General features: G+C 45.3%; 2 protein-coding genes across 2 annotated transcripts in view; both read right to left on the bottom strand.

Moving 5' to 3' along the window:
- Positions 1-373: 373 nt before the first annotated feature.
- Positions 374-6,073, bottom strand: LOC140312713 (acylphosphatase-2-like). The gene is made up of 4 exons (XM_072390500.1): positions 5,943-6,073; positions 5,705-5,721; positions 5,439-5,548; positions 374-692 (listed from the first exon to the last, which is right to left on the bottom strand). Exons 1-4 carry the CDS (start codon positions 6,001-6,003, stop codon positions 578-580), a joined length of 303 nt encoding a protein of 100 aa, XP_072246601.1. The 5' UTR covers positions 6,004-6,073; the 3' UTR covers positions 374-577.
- A 5,249-nt stretch (positions 6,074-11,322) lies between these two features.
- LOC140312711 (protein NLRC3-like) overlaps positions 11,323-12,043 on the bottom strand; it is a 34,646-nt gene continuing 33,925 nt past the window's right edge. The window contains exon 13 of the mRNA XM_072390498.1: positions 11,323-11,916. Coding sequence (XP_072246599.1) covers positions 11,911-11,916 — 6 coding nt within the window. The 3' untranslated portion in view covers positions 11,323-11,910. The remainder of the gene's footprint in view (positions 11,917-12,043) is intronic.

Below are 12,043 nucleotides of genomic sequence, written 5' to 3' on the forward strand. Positions count from 1 at the left end.
ATTATTAATGAGAATTATTTTCATAACAGTGGATCAAATCTAAATTATATTAACTGATATTATCTAATCATTAGTTTCCTAATAAACCTGGGTTATGAGTTAACTTTCAGTTAGTTTGCAAACAGACATTTGCAATTTTGTCAAGTTTTTCAGAATCTGAAGAACAGTTTTCTTAGGTTTTAGCATGTTTTTTTAAAAGGATTTGTGTAAAAATATGTTGAAAAATCCAACAGTTTCCTGTTGTAATGTCGTGTAAATTGATTTAACTTTAACATGTTTCACCTTCTGATGCAACACGAGGGACATAGAAGTGCTTTTATCGTTTCCTGTCAGTGTTTTCTGTACAGAAACAGTAAAATATAAAATACGACCACATTTATTCAGCTGACAAAACACTTTCTGACTGTACAGTTACTCCAATAAGATATTCAAGTGTTCTCTCTCGTAAAATTCAAAAGGATCTTGTGAAAAAGATCTGAAGTTACGTCACTGCAGGAGGCCATGAACACCTGAGGAAATTCTCACTATGTTCGCCCCTTTGATGCAGGAGAAGAAGGTTTTCACTTCGATCAGCTGGTCAGAAACGAGTCTTGAAGCCGGAGAACTCCACCTTATCGATGGCTCTCTGGTTGGTGAAGGAGGCTCTGGTTATCCGACTGCTTGGACTTCCTTCTTTGCTCAACCACACCTTCCTGCAGAGGACAGCAACAGAACTCAGATTACTGTGCAGCCACATGACGGTTCATATATTCATCGTTTCTTTTTAGAGAGAAGAGGCTTTCTCCTGCCATCCTTGTTCAGTCTTTTTCTAACTGTGCTTCATGACCTTTAACCTTTAACATGCTAACTGAGGCCTGTAGAGTCTGAGAACAGCTTGGAGCTGCCTGGAACAGGTTGGAACCAGTTTGGTCATAACTTTTATGGGGTGAATATCAGAGGGTTTCCTGTTCAGTCGGCGTAGGAATGCATCTTTCCTTTTTTGCAGATGATGCGTTCCTGTTGGCTTCATTGAGCGGAAACATTCAGCAGAACCTGGGGAAGCACCACCAAGTCTGAGGCCATGGTCCTCAGTCGGAAAAGGGTGGATTACTCACTCCAGATCGGGGGGAGGAGTTTAAGCATCTTTGGGTGTTGTTCACAAATAAGAGAGATTCTGGAAGCTGTCTGTCATGGTGAAGAACCAAAAGAAATACAAGCGGTGGAAAGGAGCTTCGTCTGGGCTCAGCTTCAGGGATGAGGAGAGGAGTTTGGAGTCACTGCTCCTGCATTGAAAGGAGCCATTTGAGGCGTTTCAGGTCAGGATGCCGTTCGGACGCCTCCTTTTGGAGGCGTTTTCCAGGCATGTCCCACTGGGATGAGGCCTCGGACCTGCTGGAGATATATATATATATATATATATATATATCTCCCCGTTTCCTTGGAAAGGATTCTGTGTCCCCACAGAAGAGGCGGAGGAGGTGGCTGAGGAAAGGGATCTCTGCTTAGTTGCCCCTGCGACCCCGAGCCGGATAAGTGGCAGAAAATGAAGGATGCTTCTGTATCTTGTCTCGGTTTTAGTTCAGTAAATAATGACACAGGGTAATATGTGTTATTGCTCATCTGATGCTGTTTTTACCCCATTTTTAGACCCAGTGAAGCCCAGATTATTTTCTTTAAGTTCTGAAACTCAGAACTGAGACAGAGTGGGCTTTCCCTTTCAGATGAGTCTTTGTGCGACAGGCGGCCTCGCTGTGCCTGGGACAAAAATGCAGACGGAGGAAAAAAGAAAGCCTTCCCCAGACAACCAGGGGCATGATGGGAAAGCAGAAACATTCCTTCAGTTATTTATACCCAACCCTGAGAACGTGAGTGTGTCTTGCGTGATGACTCCCTGTAGATTAGAGCAGATTGCAGCGGATCAGGGTCAGATCCATGAAGCTGCACCGACTGACGCTCAGCCAGAGAAAAAGAAAGAGTAGATGTCCTACTTTTTATTGGCAAAAAATTATCCAAATACAGTCGATCTGTTTCATGCTGCTCCATGACCCACTACTCTGCTGTCCACACACATCCACAGCTTAGCGTTAATCCTCCAGCAGCTGGAGGGTTGTAATCTGCTGCCATTTTCCTCTGAAACGCACAGCTTCCAGTCGGACGCCTGCACAGTGCTGCCACATGCACGAGGACCTGCGCTGACATAATACCTCGAACCATAAAGAGGATTTTTATGCTCATTACGTCACCAGACTTGTTTTTATCAGCTGTGAACATCGATTTGAGCAAAAACAACTCTGTGAACAGAACGAGCTGCTAAATATGTCGTCTGAGATCAAACAGGCTGAGAACGAACCGACAGGTAGATGAAAACCTTCAGGTGTTCAGAGACATTTAAAACCATTTACAGACTCTTTTCCTGTGTCGCCTTCAAGCCAACGTTTAACAGTTTGTTTATTAACTCGTCATTTTAGCATCTTTTAGCCGTAAAAGTCTAAAATGTACATTTCTCAGCTCCCTGATACGTTTAATCTAAATGTTTCTGTTTATGCATTTGGAAGATGCTTTAATCCAAAGCAGGTAGGGTAAAGGGGTCTTGCCTAAGGACCTCTACTGGAGGTAGAACCTTTTGTGCTGGGGATTTGAACCCAGGTCTCCCACATGAAAGGCAGCAATCATACCACCACAGTATCCAGACCCTATCCTGAAATAAGCAGCTTGATTAATTTTTTTCATTCCGTCTTTAAAAAAAAAAAAACCCAACGAGGTCAAAGTTTTGGAGCCTAAACTGAGAAAGACTGAGTGAGAAAAAGAAGAATCAATAACAAAACAAAGCCCGACGCTCAGAAGAGCGTTTATCATCCACGCCACTCTCATTTCCTACATTCTCGTATCGGGACGTCCGCCCAGAGGAACGGCCGCCTTCCGTTTCCCAGGCCAGGCAGGAAGCGAGGTCGTGGTGAAAGTGGAGGCGACAGGAAGGACACGGAAGCGAGTGTGTGAACTCACAAAAGACACCTGACGTAATGGAGTGTTTGAGTTTCTGTGTTTAATCTCATCAGTGAGAGTGATGGAGGTCAGCTGAGCAAACTGCTGGAAACAGCTTCTTAAACGTTCTGCTTCATGATAAATCTTAATCTGGTGGATTATATCTTTTGTATAATGAATTTAAAGGGGACATATTAAGGAAACGGATTTATTAGGGTGTCTGAACTCATTTAATGAGCCGTTCTGTTTTTCATTTCTAAAGTACGTCACTCCTTAAGTTGGCTCCGCCTCCTCTGCTAAGCTCCGCCTCTTCTGCTAAGCCCCGCCCACTCACATCCACCCTGCTGGACGGATGAAGCCAGCTTCTGGTGGAAATGTTCTGCTGTCAGCTGCACTGAGGAGCATGCATCTTCCATCCAGCAGCAGCCTCAGAGGATATAAGAGCCCAGTGGATAAACTATATCTGAGGCTAATGTTCCAGCAGAGTTAGCTAAAGACTGTGAATGTGCAGCAGCCACTTTTCATCCCACTGTTTTAACAACTTGGTCCAGTTCAACGCTGGACTGAAGGAACTGAGCCACAAAGAGGATCAGTTCCAACTCTCAGAGCCTGAACTTCAGAGCAGGGAAATGGAAGCATCTCAGAGCCTGAACAGTGAGAGAATCATGATTTCATGGAGAAAAATCTCCCATTATCGGCAGAGTCGTGTAAAGCTGTGCTTGTGAGTCACAAAGCAACACAACTACCTCACTGAAGCATCTGAAAACACCACAAACTGCAGCACGAAGGCCCAGAGAAGCAGTCCAACATCCCCCAGCAGCACATGAGTTTTACTGAGGCAAACACAGTGAAAAGTGGAGCTGAAGCTCGGTTTGTTTTCATGTTGCTCTCAGTCCGGCGGGAGTGATGTCACCTGGGTGGGGATGTCTCACTGAGATGACATCACCACCTCCAGAGATCTCAGCTGGCACACGCACTCTTCAGTGAGTCTATTCCTGGTGTTTGTTTTCCAGGCCTTGCTGCACCAGGCGAGTGGAGTTCCCACGATAAGGACTGTTCTCACTTCAACTACATTTCCTGCACAAAGGATGTCAGAAACCAATAAAAAAGATGTGCAAATATTCGGTTAACGCATTCAAATTGACATATTTGTAGAACGTGCACACGTTATTTTGCGTTAAAACGTTAAATTTCAGTTATTAACCGATTAATAACGGTTAATAACTGAATAATGATGTTTAAGAAAAATACAGAAAGTTGGCAAAATTTTTGTGTAGCCTAACTCGCAATTGAACTATTAACCGGTTAATAACTGAAATAAGTTATTAAATCAACCCGGTACTCGCAGCTGGAACTAGCGGAAATGTAACTTTTCCGTCGGTAATTCGACTGAAATGGAGACTCGTCAGACCAGGCAACCTTTTTCCAACCTTCTCTTGTCCGGTTCTGGTGTGAACTGGTCTCAGCTTGGACTGAGCGGCACCCGGTGGGGTCTCCTGCTGCTGCAGCCCATCTTCTTCAGGGTTCCACCTCTTGTGCCTTCAGAGATGGTTGGAACGAGTGCTTCTTGGAGTTCCCATTGCCTTCCTATCACCTGGAACCAGTCGGCCCATTCTCCTCTGACCTCTCACATCAGAGGCTTTTTCACTGGATATTTTCTCTCTTTTGGACCCTTCTCTGTTCGGGTGAAAATCCCAGCAGATCAGCTGTTTCTGACATACTCAGACCAGCCCGTCTGGCACCAACAGCCACGTTTAAAGCCACTTAAATCCGCTTTCTTCCCCATCTGATGCTCGGTTTGAACTTCAGCAGGTCGTCAGCACCTCCACATGCCGAAATGCACTGAGCTGCGGCTGATTGGCTGATCAGCTGTTTGCATTAAAACGTATTTGAACAGGTGTTCCTGATAAAGTGGCCGCTGAGTGTTACTCTATCGATCCCAGAGTTATAAAGTGAAATGCTGCATCCAACAAGCCTGAGGAACATGGATCCAACTGTCTGAAACATGTTCAAAATAAGCAGATAAGCTGACGTTTATCATGTCAAATTTAATGTTAAATTTACATGCAAATTAGATGGCAACTCATTTTAAAATGAGGTTAAACCATAAACAAATATCCCAGATGGTCTGTAGAGGCTCCCACGCTGTGATTAAAGCCTGATGATGTGTCGGTCTGATGACATTTTTATTAAATGAGAGGATGTCAGTGTTTCTCTGAAGTCTGCCTGCATCATGTGACCGTCAGCTGGGCGATATAAAGTATGTCTTTAACGGGCCAGATGTGCTCCTCTGCCATAAAATGATTAAATTAGCCTGACGTTAACATAAAGAAGAACAGATATCTGAACCAAAGCTGAGAGGACGGCTGTGCTTTGAAGGTAAAGAGCTCCATCTAGTGGTGAACAGCGTTATCACCGCTCTACAGTCAGATCAGTTCACAGCAGGGTTGAGTTAAACTGTGAAAGCGTGCACTCACATCTCCTCCACCATGTCAGCAGGACCCTGGACCTGTCCAACCACTGTCCCACCGTTGGTGTTCTTCACCCAGCCGACCAGCCCGAGCTGCAGACCCTCCTTCTCTGTGTACTGCCGGACAGGAGGACGGAAACACCACCAAGCAGAATCACAAGAGCTTTAAGAGGTCAATGGTGCAGGTTTAAAGAAGCTGGGCTCCCAAAGAGGGGACGAGCAGGCATGCACCTTTAATTTAAATAAATCAGCAAAGATTCAGCACAAACTCACCATTCTGAAACAGACGCCTGGAAAAGAGTTAAAGAGAGAAACATTCAGCCTGCAGAGTAGCAGCAGCTCTCAGTCAGAAATATCTCTGTGTCTGCTGTGGTGAGGCAGCAGGAAGTAAAAGTGAAGCGGGATCCCAGCACAGCTCTGCTCGTTACTAAATTAAGCAGCTGTGGATCGTTTTACTGCCTGCACGCTCACACAGAGCAGAGAAGAAGAGGAGGGGGTTAAACATACCGACCCTGAACGTGTCCGAAGATTTCAAAGTCCACCGACACCAGTTTTGAGTCGCCTGCAGACATCTTGCATGAGAAGTTTCCCTTTAACTGAGCAGGAGGGTGAAGAATCCACTCTGTGGCGTCTTCCTCTGCGTGTCCTCGCCGCTCTGCACCAACATGGTCCTCCTGCTGACGCTTTAAAGGAAAATCTCACCACCACTGGAGGTGCTCATGGTCTCTGTAGTCCATCAGAAGTGAGACGGCCTCGTAGTCAGAGCTCAACCTTCACAAAGAGAACAAGTTAGAGGGAAATAAGCACAACTGTGAGGCGAGAAAAGCTAAAGAAAGGCAGCCAATCAGAGCATATTTACACACAAGCAGGGAGCTGAGCAACACATGAGCATTAAAACCAATAAAAGTAATCTTTCTACATTAAAGGAAACTCTGAAGTTTGAAAAGGATCAAGTTCCATCTGCAAAGTTTGATTCTTCTGGAAAATGTCTGAAAATCTAAATCTCATGAGGCGAAATGAACTTTTAGGAGTTTAATCAAAGCCAAGAGAAGGTTTTCTGATAAAATGAAGATTAGTATAAGTCATGATCCAAGACACTGTGGGAGTTCTCAGAAGTAAGGTTTAAAAGAAAGAACATTAAGAGGGTAAGTAGCAGCCGGGAGCTGCTGATCAATGCTCTGATCAACTGATCATCAGTCAGTCAAAAACCTCAAAGTCGTCATCAACGTTGTCTAAATCTGATAAATATCCTGCCATGTTGCACAAAACTATCAGCAGCAAACTCTGTGTGAAGTTAGCCGACTGTCACAGAGCACGGAGTGAATAAACTGTGCTGCAGGGGGGCGTGTGGATGAAGTGGTCCCAGTAGAGTGCCTGTGTAGAAATCCCTCCGTTAGCTCTCCTATAGCTGCAAGTAGCCACATAACAGCAGCTCTGAGCTAACAGAGCTATGAGCTAACAGAGCTATAGCACACGTTCATTCATTCATTCTTCTTAAAGTATTGGTGAAATAAAGACAGATAATGCCTTATTTAGAGGCTCTAAGCCCCGTTCACTCCGTTATATGGATCTCCAGTTATCTAAATATCTTCCGAAGGACGCCGACTTTCACCAAACTGTTCTCTGTGAGCAGATGAACGTATTTCATGCCAGAAATAAGGGCCAGGTTTAAAAATACGACCTTCTCCTTTAATGTTAGAAACTGCTGCAGCTGGATGAGACTGAAACACAAAGCAGCATTAATGTCCATGTAGCTCCAACAAAAAGGGAGAAACAAGGACAAACATCAGTCTGATATCTGCTGAATGTGAGCAACAGCTGGAAGTCACCTCCACACATGGTTTGTTTCCTGACTGAACCACTCAGAACAAAGAAGTCCACCCAGCGGTGCTGTTCTTAGAGGTGATTTTCTGAAATGACTCTGAGGTACACCTGGATTATAGTTACCTGACCTGTACTCGTATTTAATCTGTTCAGTTTAAGTTCACCTGACATGTTGCTGTCATTGTCAACACAAAATGAGTTGGAGAATTCAGATTTTGGAAGAAAACAAATGTCTTCTGAAATGTTCCACTGGTGGTATTCACACAGATAACTTCAAGTCTGCTTCAAGCTCAGTTAAAGGTGGATTTCAGGTAGAAAAGAGAGCAAGAGAAGCTCAGCTGTAGACTTTAAAGTCCAACAGTTCCACAGAAACAAGGAGCCTTTAGCTCAGCTGGTGCAGGAGCTCCTGGAGCCAGGCACCAGGTTGATGAAATACTCCCCGAGAAAAGTGCTTGAAAATCGGCCTTGTGTCCGGGAAAATCCCCCTCAACTGACCTCGTGGAGCCAGTCACCGGGTTGGTAAAATACACCCAGAGAAAAGTGCTTAAAAATCGGCCTTGTGTCCGCGAAAATCCGCCTCAATTTACCTCCGGGAGCCATGCTCCAACTTGGCACACTTTTCCCCAAGACAAGTGTGCCAAGTTGGAGCAGTCCAACTTGCCTTGAGGAAAGTTCCAGGGAGTGCGGATGGTTGGTCCGTGGATGGGGGCTTAAGTGTGAGTACACAGGGCCGGCTGGTGGGCATGATTTCTGGAGGTTTGAAGAACTAGTGGATGACTGACCAGAGGGGGCTCATGGGCGGGTGCTGTCAGCCCTAGGAGGTCTAATTTCGGACAATTTTCTCGGGGCATATTGGATTGAAGACTCTGAAACCCGGCGGTCAATTGAGGCGGATATTCGCGGAGAAAAGGCCGATTTTCCAGCACTTTTTTCGGGGGGTATTTTACCAACTTGGGGCCTGGCTCCCAGTGGTCAGTTGAGGCGGATTTTAACGGCCACAAGGCCGACTTTTGAGCACTTTTTTTCGGGGGAAATTGGAGCAGGTAAACCTCCCCAATTTAGCATACTTCTCCCCGGGGAAAAGGGCACAACATTGGATTGAAGAGTCCCGACTCCCGGAGGACAATTGAGGTAGATTTTCGCGGAGAAAAGGCCGATTTTCAAGCACTTTTCTCGGGGGGAATTTTACCAACTTGGGGCCTGGCTCCCGGTGGTCAGTTGAGGCGGATTTTCGCGGCCACAAGGCCGATTGTCGAGCACTATTCTTGGTGGAAATTGAACCAGGTAAGCCGCTCCAACTTGGCACACCTGTCTTGGGGAAAAGTGTGCCAAGTTGAAGCATCACTCCTGGTGGTCAGGTGAGGGTATATTCCCTGAAAACTCACCCTTACTCAAGCACCTTTCCTAGGGCAAAAACTCTGCCTTGAGCCCCCTGATAATTCATAAGAGAACCAGGCTCCAGGCTCCAGGCTCGAGGCCCACTAACCTGGAAAACACACCCGTACTTAAGCACCTCTCCTTGGCTAAAAACTATGCCTTGAGGCCCCTGGTAATTTATACAAGAAACAGGCTCCAGGCCCGTTGTCCTGGAAAACACACCCGTACTTAAGCACCTTTCCTTGGGTAAAAACTCTGCCTTGAACCCCCTGATAATTCATAAAAGAACCAGGCTCCAGGCCCCCTAACCTGAAAAACACACCCTTACTTAAGCAACTTTCCTTGGGCAAAAACTCTGCCTTGAGTCCCCTAGTTCTGATTCTGGTAACAGGCTCCAGGCCTCAATGCCACTCGGTGGTGGTCTTACCTGGTTCAATAGATTTGGGGCCACGTTTCAAGAAAAGTATACCCAAAATGCAGCCGTAGCATTAGCCAAGTTGAACGGTTCCCTCAAGTGAAATAAGTAAATATGGCACACTTTTTATCAGTTAAAAGGGTTCGAAAATGCAGCATTTAAACAAAGGATTCACTTTGGCACACTTCCGTCATTGAAAAAGTGGGTCTTGAGCATGGTTCTTTTCCAAAGTACCATGAAGTACCAGGGGACTATAACGGGAGTGTGCGCCCCAGGAGGAGTGCTTAAGTGTGGCTGGATGTTCCAAGCCAGGGCCCCCAAACTGACGCAAGTAAATAAGGGGCACATTTAACTGATGAAAATTCCCCAAAGTGAAGCAAGTAAATATGGGGCCCTTTTTACTGCTTAAAGTGGCCCAAATTCAAATTAGTAAAAATGGGCTCCGTTCATCCTCCTAATGGGTAAAATTGGGATACTTTAATGTGTCCCAAGATGCAGCCATCCCACCCCCCACTCTGAGCAGTTGGTCGGAAAGAAGGTTTTTCTGTTCGAGGGATTGAGCCCTTGAGATTTATGGAGGGAAATTTGGGCCACTTTGTCATAGAGAAAAGTGTGCCGAAATAGCCAACTGTAATGGTGTGCTGAAACTTTCTTTTTCCAGATTTTTGTTTCGGGCCCTTACACAAGCCTCTGTGATGGCCCTGGGATCAAAGGGGCCTGGGCGGCATCCAAAGAAACACTCCAATCTGACCTGTGACCTAAGCACCGATCCTTGCATTTTTGAACAATGACTTCATAGAGAAAAGTGCTCCAAATTAGATTTTTGTCTTAAAAAGGTCCAATAACTATGTCAAAAATGTTGTGCTTTTAGTATGTTGTATGGGAGGCTTCAGTTGATGCTGTGTCCAATTTGGGTGTAAATCGGGAGAAAGAGGGCACCACGAGGCCAAGAAAGACACACGTTTTGAAAATAACTGTAAATTGATTGTTTTTTCACTAACGCTTCATTCAAACGGGCCCAAATTTTTAAGGGTCATTGGGTCCAAGGTCCTGGTTAGGTGTGCAAAATTTTACACCCCTGGAGTCAAAGGGGACCACCAAAGAAACACTCCAACCTTACCTGGCAACCTCACCCGCACTAAAGTACTCCTCCTCGGGCACAAACTCCTATCGGAGCCCCCTGGTACTTTATAATACTTTGTGAAAGCACCAGGCTCCAGGACCCCCGACCTGGAAACCTCAACCGCACTCCTCCTCGGGCAAAATCTCCAGTCCGAGCGCCCTGGTACTTTATAAAATAACCAGTCTCCAGGCCCCGTGACCTGGCAACCTCACCCACACTTAAGCACCCCTCCTCGGGCACAAACTCTCGTCTGAGCGCCCTGGTACTTTATAAAAGAACCAGGCTCCAGGCCCCCCCTGCCGGACTCAGGGCCAAGCTCCCTAAGTGCCGCAAGATGACTGAAAAGTACCCCAAAGTAGAAGGAGAGTGGCGTCTGTAATTTTCTGTCAAGGAACCCCAAAATTACCAAAAAGTGCCCCAAAGTTGGAGGGGGCTTGAACTGAAAAAGTTCAGTTCATTAGAAAGCACCAGGTCAGACCTTCCTTTTAGGGAGACATGGCTTTTTTTAGGTTGCATCCCCATCATGGATTTTACCCCCTCCCATGCAGAGCGAGAGCTGCCTGCACTTAGCATGCTCTCAGCCTTTTCCTTGGACCTACACTTGGCAGGTTTTAGTTCCTTTCTGAGCAGTTTTTGAAGCTCCCTCCTTTTTTCATTGTCCCCCTGTAGGAAGTAAATGTTTCTTTGATTAATTATACTTTTCACACTTTTTGTCACCCATGGCTTGTTGTTGCGGTCACAAAAAGACACATAAGAAGAGACAACATCAGTTAGTTCTACAGCTGCATGTACTGAAGCTGTAGGTCCTCACAGGGCCAGCCCGGGTCCGATCCGGGGTCCGAGCCCCATTCTGTGGTCCTCTGCTGCAGGTCGTCCTTCCTCTCGGCCTACTTCCTGTTTATCTGCTGTCAAACGAAGGCCGTCTATATCACGGTCTGTGAATCTTTGCCAGTGATGGAGAAACCGAAGCTTTCTGAACCACCGAATCAATATGAAGTCATTGTGTTGAAATAGTTCAGTGTTTCACGGCATTTGATCAAATTAATTATGGCGCCAGCTGCTGGCCACCCTTCAACACGGCATGTTAAAGGGCAGGGTGTCATAAAACAGTGAGACACTGTTCTGCAGAACAATAAAGGTTCCATGTGCATCTTGAAATGTTTGACTGTTTTATTGGAGACATTAATATTATACTTGTGTTAGAATGTGATCGTGCCACCATAAAATACTGTATGTAACAGAGATATGCTTTTGGAAGATTTATAGAAAGGTTCAAAGACGTTAATTTAACAACAAGATCATTTCAGCTGAGTTGGGCTTCAGTCTGTTCCTCTTCTTTGTTACGTCTCCTCCTCCAGCTTTTCACAGTCTCTGACTGAATCACACTGACAGCTTCTCATTTCCACTGATGGATTTAAAGGTTAAAAGATTACAGATTTACAGATTAAAAGTCAGTTTTTAAAGGCAGAAAATGAAGCCAAGAGAATAAAACGGGCGTCAAACTTTAGACTGTGGCTTTGCTTTAAATTCAGATGGAACTGAAGGTTTATGGATCGTTTCCATTACTGATCATTTCTAACCCAACTTTAACATTATTATTCCAAAGGAAGAAAAACACAGAATACAAACACATCATCATCAGAGTCTCTCTGCACACAAGCTGCTGCTGCTTCATCCTCTGTGGATCATCAGGACTCAGATCATCCTCTCAGCTCATATTGTCCTGTTCATCATCATCGATCACATCTGTAGAGAAAAGAAGAAGGAAGAGAGGAGATAAACGAGTGTTTCCAGAGCGTGTCTTCCTCAGCTGTCATCAGCTTTAATAAATATAATAGAATAAATAATGAATAAAGTCTAATAAAATGCTGCT

Source organism: Leuresthes tenuis, unplaced genomic scaffold (genome assembly GCF_036924035.1).
Source record: "Leuresthes tenuis unplaced genomic scaffold, fLeuTen1.0.hap1 SCAF_8, whole genome shotgun sequence".
Lineage (NCBI taxonomy): Eukaryota > Metazoa > Chordata > Actinopteri > Atheriniformes > Atherinopsidae > Leuresthes > Leuresthes tenuis.

Coding starts and splice junctions, on each gene's coding strand:
- LOC140312713 (XM_072390500.1), bottom strand. CDS start 6,003: ATGTCTGCAGGCGACTCAAAACTGGTGTCGGTGGACTTTGAAATCTTC. Junction 693..5,438: donor GCTGACATGGTGGAGGAGAT/GTGAGTGCACGC, acceptor TGTCCTCTGCAG/GAAGGTGTGGTTGAGCAAAG.